The sequence below is a fragment of the Saccoglossus kowalevskii genome, chromosome 20 (assembly GCF_978046115.1).
Source record: "Saccoglossus kowalevskii chromosome 20, keSacKowa6.1, whole genome shotgun sequence".
In the NCBI taxonomy this organism is placed as follows: Eukaryota; Metazoa; Hemichordata; class Enteropneusta; family Harrimaniidae; genus Saccoglossus; species Saccoglossus kowalevskii.
In genome coordinates this window covers 6,170,523-6,186,408 of record NC_140660.1, presented here as the reverse complement: position 1 = coordinate 6,186,408, position 15,886 = coordinate 6,170,523, and the positions used below count along the sequence as shown (strand labels likewise).

At 35.5% G+C, this 15,886-nt stretch overlaps 1 protein-coding gene across 1 annotated transcript in view; it reads right to left on the bottom strand.

Moving 5' to 3' along the window:
- LOC144349694 (death-associated protein kinase 1-like) overlaps positions 1-14,445 on the bottom strand; it is a 65,926-nt gene extending 51,481 nt beyond the window's left edge. Inside the window, exons 1-2 of the mRNA XM_085494581.1 lie at positions 14,302-14,445; positions 9,915-10,004 (exon numbers count right to left, since the gene is read on the bottom strand). Coding sequence (XP_085350707.1) covers positions 9,915-10,004; positions 14,302-14,337 — 126 coding nt within the window. The 5' untranslated portion in view covers positions 14,338-14,445. The remainder of the gene's footprint in view (positions 1-9,914; positions 10,005-14,301) is intronic.
- Positions 14,446-15,886: the final 1,441 nt, after the last annotated feature.

Here is a 15,886-nt window from a genome sequence, read left to right as displayed (position 1 = left end):
GGTTCAGCCAGTGATCAAATCAAATATGATAGGGCACATTATATCCCAAGGAGCGTACATCCCTGGTTGAGGGATACACATGCACAAACTGCATTTCGCATATCCGCATGTACACAGGGTTGTATAAGACTTGACCGGACGAAGCGAATATGACCGTCAATGGTGAGTTTTTCATGTGAACCTCAGGCTACTCTACTGGGGAGTCCACACCCCATGTATCTTGCTTTCCAAAAAACAGTGAAAGAAAGAAGCTGAAGGTCAAGTACTCAGTATAGAAATGAAAACAGAACCGGGTTTGAGTCAGTATTTTTCGAACTATCCCTAGCATGGGACTATCCGGAGAAAAATTTATGTCTAAATGCATGTTGTTACCATGGTTATTATGGTGGTAATAAACGTTGTTGCTAAAAAGTTAGTGAAATTTTGTCTTCACTAATTAGTAATGTATAAGATTCTTGTGTCTTCCAAAGAGTGAATTACGGCTAATAATCAGCTGAAAATTCCTGATTCTGATTGGTTAAAATGTCTAGCCATATGTTTTTTTGGTGAATGTTTGTACAATGTATTTATTTTCTTTCTTGAAATTCAAAACCAGCTTTCAATGCATACTCCAGGTTATGAATATGGATTTGAAAACATTTAATATTTTCAAATAATCTGCATAGTTAGTTATTGCAATGTCTGATAATAATCTTTATAGACTGCATCGGAAACCTGAGTGCTAACGTTGCGTGATCTGGGGTTGCAAAAGCCGTACGCAGTCTTTATAGGTGTAATTACAATGGTATCACGGCGTGACCTCAAATACAATACTTAATTTAGAAAATTTATAAAAATAATTTATAAAAACCGTAATACGGGAAATTATTGTTGTCCTTGTTGTGAGGGCGCACTTTCCATAGCGTTACGGGACCGGGCAATACTTGGTATATGATAACACGTGTTAAGCCATTGATATGAATCACCCAAAAATACAAACTTTGGGGACAACTGATTTTATTTGACATACTGAGCTGAAACCTATAAAGTGAGATGAAGACCGTCAACAGAATATTTACACACTTGATCGTTTTCGTAATGAAAAATTCTCGGAAACTTTACGAATTCTCTTTAAAATAGACTAAATTTAAGATGGTTAGTGCATTTTAGAAAAAAAACTGTGTTTATCTGTTATGTATGTAGACGTTTTTTAGTAAGCGAACATCCTGTGGTTAACTTCAACTCATTTGCATATCATTAAAATGTCGTCCCAACAAAATGTGAGATAGTCATGTTTTTTTTCTGAAATTATTTCAAAACGCGGTTCAGAGCGGGAATACATGTCGTAGTTAATGAATATTCCGATGGAAGTCATAGTATCAGATGCATAATATTTATCTACAAAAATTGAGTCTTGTTGAAAATTAGAGAATTATCAAAATTTACCAAAGCTCAGACGCCTATAGTATTCTGAGACCAAAGCGAACATTGAAAAACTGTACACAGAGGGAGTTTCCAACAGGTAATTCGCAAGAAAACTTGGGCCCATGTTATTTGGTCGGACGAATCAAAGTTTACTGTGGAAGTGGAAGTGTTATGGTGTGGCGTGTTTTGGGACTTAGGATCACTTGTCATTGTACCGACGATTATGAATCGATAGAAATATTTGGATACTCTGCAAAATGAAATAATAATACCGTCGGGAATGAAACTCGTTGAGCAAATTTTTATTTCAACAAGGATATTGCTCCGTTCATACAGCATTGGCACTGAAGTGTTTTCTGAATAATCTACAAGACTACGGATATAATTTTAGCAATTTCTCATTAGCGAATTAAAAGTTTTTCACTGAGAATTAGTCTTTCGTCTCGAATGCCGTTTTCGTTCAATCTTGCATGAAAATTGCTATTTTTTATGTTTATTGTGCGTGTTCGTGAGTTTATTGTATTGAATGATATCATGTGTTCTACATACATTCATTTGTGAAGAGACTCCATATACTGTCACGTACATAAGAAGTGAATTTAACGCTTTACTGAAAATGAAGTAGATTGACTCATATTGGTACCCAGCATTGACTTTGTTACTGATACGATCAAGGTAACAAACTAAATTTATAGTCGTGGACCTGACAGCAAGAACCCTATTATGGCCATCGTTATTCAGTTTTAACATAGGCAAGCAGACACGAAATATCGAATAGACTGAATAGAGTGATATAGGTCGCATATTTATTTGCCAATGTACGATTCCCCGACTTTTGCACCGGTTTAACATTAGTATATTTAATGTATTGGGGAATACACCAGATAGTAAATTTATTTGTAAAATAGTAATAATGGGAATGTATAACTCATCGGAACTTTGTCATCCGGAACACAAATATTACCCAAAGTGTCATCAGTACACATGATAACGAGTATCACTACAGCTGTCATTAATAAACAGGAAAAATGTGAGTTTTTAAAAATTTAGCTATTTATTAAAAGATATTAAACACATCAGTATGCGTTAATGATTAATATGCGTAGCAGGGTATGGCTATATGTTTACAAAAAAAACCTCCATAGCCCCTCCCCATTTCAATTGTATACAGTATGTTCCTCTTCGGGACATGTATAGTTATTTTGAGGGGCACGTTTATTTATATTGAAGGCTGGAGGTTACGGGTTAGTTTTCAGGTTATGAGTGGGCCTTAAAGAACTCTGTCCCTCCCTGAATCTTACACACTACCTTGACTATCAATTTGCAGTTAAGTTGAAATAATCGATTGGATCACCGGTTACTACATCATTCCAGGCAAGTTTTCTCGTAACTAATGATTGCGTAGCCGGACTTTAGAGACAGAATTATCGATGACAGCAATCAGTAGATCGTAGAAAGTCAACATTATCCGATGAGTGCAATATTTGACGGCAAGTGGAAATCGACACACCTGTTCACGATGTGCAAGCATTGTATTACGTCATCAGCTTGTTTTATTATCACAGTCCAGCGAATAATGTGGAATAATAAATTATATTATTTGGCGGAATATAAGGAAATGTTTCCCCTATTTAAGAGTTAAACCTGTACGGCCCGCGGCTATTGACGGTCAAGGTAATTTCTAACATTTTGGTTTTGGCGTAATTTCAATTGATGGATTGGCGATATACAATTCCAATTTAATGTTAGTAGTCCCCAAATTTATGCCTGTGGTGACAAAATCGCCCTTTCAAAATGGGATTCTGAAATGAACAATGAAAATTAAAATCCTATTTTCAATTTGAGGCTGTTCATTTTATTGACGCGCTAGGGATACTCTCATTTATTTGCATATCGGTCGGCGGCCACGGGCCCAACCAAAATAATTATAGATCAAAGGCAAGTTGAATTAAAAATGTTTCCAGTCATGTATCTTCCAACGCTTCGTCTACATTATGATCACGTGGGTGACCTGCATTATACACTATGGAACAGCAATATTTGTCATTATTTGTAACAAAATTTAGTTTCGAAAATAAGAGACAGAACACTGTTGAGGGACGTCTGAGTTTCTGGTACGTTTTATATTTTAAGGCGGCGTGTGGATATTTTGCATAATTAGATATCACTGTCGCTGTTCCCGCGTGGCACATTAATCGTTCATTAACTTAATGAATAATGGGGCCCAAACGTTCGTTTTGTCATCACGTGTCTATATTCCAGTCACACTATTTGTTGAATCTTTGTTCACTGTCATTATTATTCGAATGTGTTTTCTCTTTTCGAAATTGCACTTGCTTGAAAGTGTTGAGTGATAACATATTTTGGGGTTTTCGTCGGATCATATAATGTTTTAGTCCCGTAATTTTGTTCACAAACGGCCTCATTAACATTGCGATCCACTTCAAAAAGCGGCGTTCATCGTTCAGCGCATGTTCTAATTTCATATACAGTAAACAAACATTGTATTTTACACGCGTTGCATATGTCGCTATGAGTCGCATATCGAACAGGACGCCGCCTGGCTGAATTACTGAATCGTCGCACAGTTTTTTTAGAAATTCCTCCAGTGTCCGGATATTGAGCGGCCAACCGACTGTTGATCTCGCTGTGGGGAGTCCCCTGTTTGACTAGAACACTGATATACTCATCGTCAACCTTTTCTTCGATCTTCAGTTTAATTATTAGCAAGGCTTTAGTTCTAGAATATGACATCATGTACCAAACGAACACGTGTTAATCTATAATAAAAGTGAGCGTCAAAACGGAAATGACTGCTCATATTGTAGTTTGTGCGTTGATGGACTCGTCTTCGAATGAAAATGTACAAATAACCGATAAGACCCCCTTGCGATTGAATAAAATGAAACGTCCCAAATGAACATTTCTGTTGTTCACTTCTTTCATCAAATATTATTACGCCAAAGACCAAAATGTTAAAAAAGAGAAAATATTAGATATTCACTAGGCCGTCATTAGCCACGAACCCTGTACCCACAGGATTTCTAAGTTAAATTTCATATCAGTTTTTTTTTCGACAATATGTTTATGGGTGCTAACATTATCCGTCCACTACGTCTAATGGTTCTTGTTGTATACAGCCGATCACGACGGAAGATACAATGTCAAACATTTAATTACCGAGTCTTTCACAATTATGTGAAGGCGAAAATATTGTACATTGCAGAAATAAAAGTCGTTTAGTATTTATTATACAAATTTAGGAGTATATTTTCACCTATTGGTCAATGAGCAAGGTAATTGCGCGATGCCTTGAAAACAAATAATTTAGCTTCGGAATGTCAACCCTCGTGGTGAATGTACATTTTGTGGCTGATTTCAGGGTACAAAACCGCTGGAATAACTTTCGAATTGACTCCAAGTCACAATAAACAAATTCATTGACATTAAGTAAAAATAGTAAAACCGTTGTCTTGTTTATTATCTCTTGCGCTACAACGGCGCTTTCTCAATGGTCGATCGGTATTACGTAATGTTTAGCTTTCGGTCGTAATCTAATCTGAGTTTGGGAACAATATACCATAACGCTATTGGATTATTGGCTCGAACTGAACGTTACTTTGCTAACCTCTGACTTTTTTATATCAACATGGAAACGATGGTGCCGACCAGTTATCCACGATAACAAACGCAAGCCCTGAAACATGTGTAACTACGGTTACGTTAGCTCTGGTACAGCTAAATGAATATAAAAATCTTTATGTACTGGATACGGCTTTGCGGCCCGAGGTCGTGCAGCGGAAGTACCCGAGCTTGAGAGGAGCGTAAGCCGTACGACTGAGGGCAACAAAAGCCATATCCAGTCTATACCTTATTGGTGTAATTAAAATTTTACAATGGCCTAATTTACAATGACGCGTTTTCATTTGATTGCTGAAAATCGAGCCCATTGGGCGTGATTTGTGAAATTATTTCCCCGATATCAGGGCGCACTTCCCATAGCATTGACGAGGCCGGGCAATGATGCGAAGTATACGATAAAGGGCATTACAGATACGGGTGTACTTGTAATGTGTACACGTTACTTTTCTCCTGGATGTGTACATATGTTTGTACGAATGTCTTCAACTACATATTGGAAAAAGAAATAATACCGGTAAAACATGCGTCGTTGTCGGTTACTTTTTAAGAATAGTTAATTATTCACTTACATGCTCCATACAAACGTGAAAGCTGTATAAATTAAAGAGGAATGACCGTTATAATTAGAGCAATGAAAAAAAATTATTTTTGAATATTTAAATAATTTCCAAACTACTTCCAAAATTAGTTTGTTGCTGTTTTCGCTGGTTAGCAAAATACAGTAGGAGAGGTAGTTGAACTGTAAGTCATTTTGTATTCACGTATACACGCAAAATAACGTAACAAAAAGTGGTTTCTAATGACATGAATAGTAATAATATTCACGTTTGTATGCAATTGATCGACATAATATTCGTCAGTCACATCGCTCGTAAACACGGTTCATGTAACAACAGCCCTAGAACAACATTGAAGCGTGATTCTAAGGTCGAGCTCAGTTTCGGCTTCGGAAACAAGAACTGAACTTGTAATTGACGCGTTGTTAGAGGCGAGTTTTTAATCTAACGAGTATGCCCGTTATCAATTAGACCGAGAATATACGTGTATCGTATCATCTTTACAGCCCGAGTATTATGCTCATTCTCAGTAGATACTGACTTTATTTTCATAGAATGAGGAAAAACCTATTCGCCCGTATTTGTTTTTAAATTCATAGTAATTATGTTAATAATTATCACTGGGGATGCTACAAAAATAAAACACAAGTGAATGGAAGACTTACATGTACGAATGTTTCAACTTAAATCGATTATATGGTGTAAAACTATCGAAGTGATGAAAAATAATTATAGGTGTATTGTCCATCTCATTAGAACCACTCGTAGAAAATAAATCAGACTGACCAATAGGTGTTGACCACTACAACAGTTAACAGAGATTAATTGTGTGGTTGTAAATTGCATAGACCTTATAGTACAGAATGGTTTTCAACCAACATCGACATCAAGTGAATATATTTCATCAGACTACTATAGAGCAGACTAGCAACGCGGCTTTCCCTTCTAGCTTAACATGTTTGCGTGAGTAGGCCTAACGGAACCAGACCTCACTGTGTTGGGTGTGTTGGGCTTGGAACACCTTGGACGGCGCGACGCATGCGACCTCATCAGGCTACTTTCCCTCTAGTCAGATGCGTGCACGTCTGTTTTTGAGGCTTAACTATCTAATGCAATAAACAACCGAACGAACTGACGCGACTCTAATGTTATAACGCGATATACATTAATATTGCATCATATAACGCTAGATAGTGCGAGATGTAGAAGTGGAGTAGTAATCGTAGTTAATTTTTCTTTTTTTTTCGTGATTAAATGCTCTCCACGAATGCGACAAAACATACCGTGGCGAAAGTTATGTCTATGTTTAGTTTTCTATGTTTTTGTGGTTATACAGATTAACGAGAAAAGAGATAATCAAATGACAATTTTGTGACAAATAATGGTTTCTCAACATATTGTATATTTGTTTATTTGGACACAGACATTTTCAATATATATACATAATAGCACATAGTGAGAAGGGCTTTATGACGTTTCTGAATAAATTATTCTCTTTCTGTTTGTTGCCTAATTAAGAACCGTAATTTAGCGTATATTTTTCGAAAGCCTGAGCATAGAGGGACAAGTTCGCATGGCACATTTAACTATTATTCTGTGACAAAGTGTTTTTTTTAAAACAAGCAGCCGGTCGGCTGAGATAGCTCCGCTGTTAGCAATGCACATGGCAATTAAAGAACTGAGGACATCATTAGAAAATGAACAAATATGAGAGAGGCCCACATGTAGTACCTACATGTGTAATATATCAAAGCAATTGGATTTGCGGTTTTCAACAAGAAGTCGAAAATATCACATTTTACCAAAAATTACAAAAATTTTCATCAAAATGAGAGAATTAAAGATATCATCATGAAATGAACAAATCTGAGAGAGGTCCACATGTAGTACCTATATATGTAATATCAAAGCAATTGGACTTGCGGTTTTCAACAAAAAGTCGAAAATATCACTTTTTACCAAAAATTACAAAAATATTCACCAAAATTAGAGAATTGAAGATATCATCATGAAATGAACAAATCTGAGAAAGGTCTACATGTAGTATCTATATATGTAATATCAAAGCAATTGATCTATTGGTTTTTAACAAGAAGTCGAAAATATCACTTTTTACCAAAAATTACAAAAATATTCACCACCAAAATTAGAGAATTAAAGATATCATTACAAAATGAACACATATGAGAGAGGTCCACATGTAGTACATATATATGTAATATCAAAGCAATTGGACTTGCGGTTTTTAACAAGAACATGAAAATATCACTTTTTACTAAAAATGACAATAATATTCACCAAAATTAGAGAATTGAAGATATCAACATGAAATGAACAAACCTAAGAGAGGTCTACCCAAGGTACATATACACCAAGTATCAAAGCATTCAGGCTTGTAGTTTTCAAGAAGAAGTCGAAAAAGTAAAACATTGACACGGACGACGGACGCCGACATATGATAAGCTCCGCTCGACAAAGTCGACAGCGGAGCTAAAAAACCGAGCCGTGTTTCTCACCGTCTTAATCTTGTAAACGAGAAGAACGAGTTTGAATTTTCTAACACGAACGCATTCGATTTGACGGTGGTCTCAACGAGTCGTACTACATCATAACTTAAACTCGAGAAAAACCCGAAATATATTTGGGATAATAAAAACTGAATGTTTGCTGCATTATTATAAACAGAGACACTAGGCCAAAATTATTAAACACTGATATCTTAGAGCACATTAAGCGTGTCAGATAACAATTAATTTCGTTATTATTGCCCGAACCTGTCAAATCTCGTCACCTGTTTTGGGGCGTGTCTGTTCGATGTGAAATTGCTTCAGCCATTGGGTAACTGAATTAACTGGTGTCTATGTGAAAACCGCTGTAAAGTGGCGGTAAAATGAATTTGCGCGGTTTTACCAACATAGTAAACCAAACTTAGAACTCACGATACTTATGCAGACGAATTTGGTCGAACAACCATGAAAAATAAATGGCAGGACTTTGGTACAGCAAACAAATTAAAAAAACGCCCTCAGTTGGACAACCAATCATTTTATTATTAGTTACGATGTACCACATATCATTTCCATGTCCTTTGTAAACACCACATACGCGATGTGCCGCCATCCAACACAATCTGCATCAACTCCATGAGCGAAACACGACGCACTTGCTAAGCCAGACCGTCTGGTGGCGCCCTACTATTTCATCAATAACCAAATATACTATTACCCTGTTCCCGAATTGGACATTTGTTTATTTTGAGTATTCTCCAATTCTACGCCTAGTTCTTAGTAATTAATAATTCCACGTGTTTATTTTTCCGTTATTTGACAGACGTAAATGTCATAATGTTAATTCGCGGAAATGTACACACTAATACTGATAATGAAATAAAAATTTGCCGAAAAATATTCCCCATGGAAATAATTCAAATCAAAATATTTGGCAATATATTAAGTTTTGCGTCGCATGCACACGATTGAAATATCATATAAAATGGGCCTAATATACTAATGCTGTATTTATTTAATTGTAAGAACGAGTTTATATCCTGGAATGACCACGATGTACCACGTATCATTGGCAAGTATATTTTGTTATGACTGCGTGCATTACTTTGGTGATATCGTTTATAACTTAATTACACATTATCTCTTATATTTTGCAAATATGATGGCATAATTATATGACCACCCCGCTTCTCTGACTTGCGACGGAAAGTTTATCACCCGTTAAATCATAATCGTCAACAACGTAAGATGTTATCATGTAAGTCGTCCAAAAGTTACACAGTATGTAAATATCCACGAAACGGCAGTCGCATTTATTTGTTTTAGCATTAAAACACTAATTTTAGCAGCGTCTTACCGACATGTATATGATTTGAAAAGCTGGAATGATGTTCAAGTGGCCGTTTTTATCGATTTTTGAAAACTCAAAAAAAAAAAAAAAAATAGTCCTACTCGATATTTTAAGAAAGGCTTGTATTTTTGCCATTTATCTAAAAACAACAGCGGCTGCAATGCACATCTACCGACGCGTTTCTACGTCGTCATTAGCGTAAATGTAGTACCATAAAATTACGATTTGTCTATCTTTTTGAAACCTGAAGTTAGTCATGTGATAAACAAGTTGTAACTTATTACGACTTATTCGTAGAACTAGTTAATATTTGTGACGTCATTAGCTGTGTTTTTCATTCACATTCAGTCCGTGAATTATAGTAGTTCTGACGTTACTCGTATCGACTGGCACCATGAACACGTGATATCAGGTGATAACCTCATAGTACTACACATATCTATAATAACTCACCGGGCCATATCTTGTGTTGACATTGTGACCTCTATCCAACCATTCCTGTAGAGTCTTACAATCTCCTTTAGAAGCAGCCCCATTGAAGTTCTGTAAACAATACAGAGATATCATGAATAATGTGAGATTATATTTATCTATCATTATTCACTCACAATTAATACTGCAAAATAATATCATGATATTTCCATGACAACCTTGGTTCATCAAATGCAATCGATTTCAATGTATATTTAAATAAATAATAACAATATCTTGCATATACTGCAATTATTATCATTTCTTATTCATAAATGTCACGTGATGTATATATAACGATAATTATCAAGTATTAGTTAATGATTTAGTTACATACGTTACTATGTGACGTCACGCATATACGACGCTTTGTGAAGTTAAACATATTTGTTTGCTGTGTGTCGTCGCATATGCATTACAATCAAAGTACTAGTATTTTAGATAGAGGGCGTGGTAACTATAAGTCATCGTTCACTGATGATAATCCTGTAAGGGATGAGGAAGCTCATCCGCATATTATTTGACAAGCAATCACGTTCACTGGAGAGGGAATTTACAATATTTCAGACGATGACACTCTACACAACAAAACACAGTGGTCAATTTGAACTACCTTGCCTTCACATATTAACGTCATGGTGACGTCACAGGAAGCGTTCACTCGAAAGCACGATTTCAAAGATTGGTGACGTTGGACGATTTAGTGTGACACGGTAATAGCATAATGTGTCCGTGCATGAACACCCTGTCACCCTGTGGCAACGGTTGGTAGCTTCGAAATTGTAATCGTAATGGGCGTTTCAACCGAGGCCATACCTTTCCTGGACACACATTCAGTTGTTGTAAAAATGAACGATGAGTTAACAAACCGATAAATTTCATAATACTAAGAAATTGAACTCGGGATAATAAAATAATGAAATTGGTGGAAAATCAAGAAAAGTAAACAAGTAAAAAAATAAAATAAACTTGAAAAAACAACAACAACAATCTCGTCGAGGATACCCAATACGAAATTACTTCTTTGATAAATCAAAATAAATCCCATTGCCTTCAGAAGTATAAACGGTATAAAAAATATAGGCCCCAACAACAATGATTAATAAAAATTACAAATATATTTCCTCACGGAAATTTGGTTAAAAAATTCCCTGTCATAATTCTAAAAAGTAGATCCAAGGCTCAGTAACCCATAGTATATATACAATACAAGTGTTATCGTAATTATCCCACAAACCAGACCTGCTGTTTGTGTATCAGTCCGGACTAAGTCAGCAAATGCAAACACATTCCTCGTCATTGTGAGAGACATTACATGCATATACGAACTAATTTACATAATTTCTCAGCTCTATTACAAACATACATCCCAGCGATACACGAGGCGGCGAAGCATTTGGTTGGAAACGCGTACCACGAGTTCTTCTCACGACGACATTTACCGAATATCCCCGAAGTCAACATCAGTTTTGTATAACGCACTAAATGTGTTTAGAACATTGTATTTTGCTTAAAACTATTTCCATCTTGTAAGTGGCATTTATTTGTTTTCTGTCTGTCCTCCACGTCCCACTCTTTCTAGTACTCACAGGCATTCCACTAAGTACTTGATTTGTTGAACAGTGTCGTTTCAAGTAAACGGTACACACCAGTAGAAAATATAGAAATTATTTATAAATACTTAATTTTTCGTTGGAAAACAAATATCACCATATAGAAAACAACGAGCAGCTTAGATCCATAAAAAATACGACTTTTGTAATTTCCCATGGTATTTAACAATACGCTGATGTTCATTTCCAAATTAAAACGGTCACGCCGTGAAATGTATTGTTGTTATTAAATTTATTCAAGAGATTAGTTTATGTAGTGTATCTACACCTTCAGTAAAACTAACATGATTCAGGAAGCATCCATACAAATATTTCAATCATGATTAATATACCTCTATGTGATATGAATTGAACGATTTCTGTCAGACTATATTACAAGTGAGGTCAATTTAATGTTACTATCATTAGTATTTTCATACCTTTTCCATATATTCTCGATATTTTTTTTCTGTGTTGAAATCAGTAGACAGGATTGATTACCGCCAGACAACACTACACTGCCGGTTATTACGTGTGTTTGTTAACATCACCTTTAGCGACAATAACTATCCAATGCAAAGTGGGTGTATTGCTGAAACATTGCCGAATACAAATATATCACCTTGTATTTACATATATTAACCATTGTTGTTGTATTGTTGCCAATGAAACCACAGTTTTTCAAAACATGTTTGGTTTAATTCGTTGAGCATATAATATGTTGGTTTGGTTATATTTTACTATGGATTTGAACTCAATTTATTCAGACAATTATGTTCTCCACAGTGGCGTGTACATCACGTAATTGTCAACGCTCATTGCCTGTTTTGCGTGCAATCTGAGTTCATACACTTTTGCAATGCATAATGACAACATTAGTTGAACACGTGGTCTTACTAAATACTTTTTCCTATCATGCCTTCTAACAATATAGTATACAAACTAAAAAAAACATGCAAATGATAATTTAAGCAGATACATTGTTTTGAACAAATTGGAACTTAATTGTTGGTTTTCCTTATTTTGTATTATACAGGCATGTTGTGAATCAATATTAATTATCTATACAAAGAATGTCGGTTGATTAAGTGAATCTTACAATGGTGACTAATGCAATACGATTAGTGAAAATCAAGGTGAGCGTTTTCTATGTCTTGGTTCAATTAACACAATAATTAATTCCACCAACGAATAAATCGTCACAATAACGTAATATTAATATAAACACCCGAAAAATAACACATAGTAATACATTCATAACACTCACGAATAATAATAGAAATTTCATTATTCAATACACAACTGAAATAACGAAAATTTAACTTTTGCACTCATGCACAGAGATCAAAAGGTCAGGAGCACATTGTTGGAATCAGCAGAGTAGAAAAAATTAGAAACATAATATTTGACACTAATAGTTATTTGAAGCACAAGATCAGGAGTAAACAATAATACCAACGCCGACACCAACATTACTGACCTACAGCCATACTTGGGGTTATAAGAGAGTGAAGCCAGTGGTCAACCGAGTAGACGTCAATTTAAATTACAAAAGCACGCACTCGAGTACATGCAGTTTAACAGTGTACTCCCCAGCCCTCTGAAGCATCTCGGTAACGTGACGCTTGGACACTCACATTATAACTGTTATAATATAGATATTGTGTTAGCTGCGATGATTTACACACGCCTAATAAGAATGTAATGCACCTTCTGAATATCTTGAAATGTAGACAATTTATTTCACGGCAGATCAACACAGCTTATGAGTCATATACATCTTGGTCCTGAGACTATGGCGCAAAGATAATTGTACATTATACGATGGCCTGGTACCTTGTAGAAAATTACAACCACATGCATACTGAGAAAAACATCCGAAAACGTTACATATCTGATATGCTAGACCCACAATCGCCGAAATGTATTATAGTATTTAAATCGTCTATTGATAAATGTGTACTCGTTTGCTACCATGCAACTGTCATATTTGGGTAGTTTTATATTATTTGGGATCAAAAACAGTCAGATAACCTACTAAATCGAAATCTGCTTAACAAGACAAGTTGTTCGCATACCATAACTACCATAGCTTGAGTATTGTATGTGAAATAAAAAAAAAGAACGGGGACAGTGTACTGTTTGTTTGCCATGGAATACATGCAGCTTATTATCATAACATGCTTGCGACAAGTATACACGAGTGTAACAAAGATTATGGAGTGTCTCTAGCAGCCAGAAACTCATACATGTGACAAGCGCGGGTTATGTAATAGCAACAAAGATATTATAAATCATTTCTATTTTGATGACCGAGTGTACCAACAAATCAGTAGTGCCAGCTAGTAAACCGTAAGCGTGACTACAAATTTATTGACCTACATTTCATAGAAAAGGATTAAATATGCATTTACAGCTCGACCCCGTCATTGTATAAGAATTTGATTAACAGTGATGGCTGATGTGAAAGTTATTAACATAGCTAAATATAGTACAGATACAGAAAACACTCCGGTGCGTCGACACAACTCCGGCAGCGTAAACGTATTAGCCGAGTGTGTAGCTATACTAACCAAATACATGGCGGACAAACGTGACTAATGTAGCCAAATACTCGACAGGTTTAGTAAACACCATATCAGTGGATGTGACCCCGCCCGTAATCGAAATGGTGTCTGACTAAATTTGTCTGTTTCGAAAGAGTCACTAGTTCAAACAAAGACGTCGCAATAATCCACTAGAATGAAACACATGCCACAATATAATACAATACTTACGTCATCAATCTTGTAATCACGGCCGCCTTCTGCCATTGTCTTAGTTATGTTTTGTGCAACGTCATTCTCGTCAATAAGGAAGTAGCAAACAAATATTCGTCAACCGACTCTACTACACGAACTTTCACCTTCGCTGTAATGCTGTTAGGGGATAACAATGAAAGAATATGGCGTCAACATTTCTACGAAGTGAGACTGATTTCAATGAATAATACCATTTGAGACGCACAACCCTGTCATAGAGGGCGCTTCTAAACACGGTTCACGTGACAACTTTCAAATGTTATAGAATTGAATATTTTCGACAGGCCATCAAAACTGTTCTTTTAAACACCTTAGTTTGAGAAAAAAATGACATTTTCTGCCATCTATGATGATATATTAGTTCTTATGTGCCCCTGATTTGGAACAGCAATATTTTTAGAATCGCCGCGCATCACTTTTCATCGTCGTTAGCAAAGAAAAAATAGGTCAACTAAGTGAGTTTTTATTATTTATATTACCATATCTTCGCACGTAGATGGTATAGCACGATTGGTGGGATATCGTTAGAAAGCTACATGTGCCGACATTAAGCTCGACGATGTTCTTAAAAATCGAATTTACAAGAGTAAAATGAGTCATTGTTTACTTCTACTCAATATTGCACTCGTATTCTATGATCCATATAGTATATTGTACTTTTATTTTCACTTCATATATATCATGAGGTTAATATATTACTTTTATTGATTTGACTTTGTTGTGTATTGTACTCGTCACTCGTTTTGTTTATTGTTGTCAGTCAGTTGTTTTTTTTTATTCTTGTACATGTACTTGTAAATTTCCCTACAACAGGCCTACAGTTGGATACGCTACTAATATATACAATTTATAGAACACGCCCACTCCTCAATCGTAATAAATTCATAAGGTTTGAAAACTGCAATGTTTCATATTTGTTTTAGTAGTATTATGTGGAAAGTCATCTCTAATTAGCGCGCCTTATTCCGAACAAATGTAACCACGTTAGTTTGCTAAGAGACGGATTTTTGCTGAAAATTTGTAAATTTTCAAATACTAACCCCTGGAAGATTTGGCACTGACTTTTGGGAAAGGGGACTAATCGTGTAATTATGATTCATATTATTGTCATATCCTTTCCAAATCAAGGCACACGTTTAAAGATATGTCCATGTGAATTGAAATGACATCCAAAGCATTACATGCACATTATCGTTCAACGGATGCATTTCCATGCATTAACGAATAGATTTAATTGTCATTGCATGGTAGAACATTTATTGTAATATGTGTCTGACAGAAGACATTATATTTGTAAACCACATAACAATACTAGTTATTGTGGCAGTCCACTGTTTTTCGTTTCTGGAGGAGCATCATTCCTGTACAGACATATTTGAGAATTGCGGTTCAATATTCATTCTCTCTTCCGTTAATTAAAATATTTTTATATATTTATATTTCTCCCGTCCCATCGTTTGCGATATAAAATATATAGTCTGCGCTTCTTGTATTGACCAACAACAACTCACTTTACATTTCCAAATATTCAGCCAAATATTTTGAGGAACAAGAATTTGTT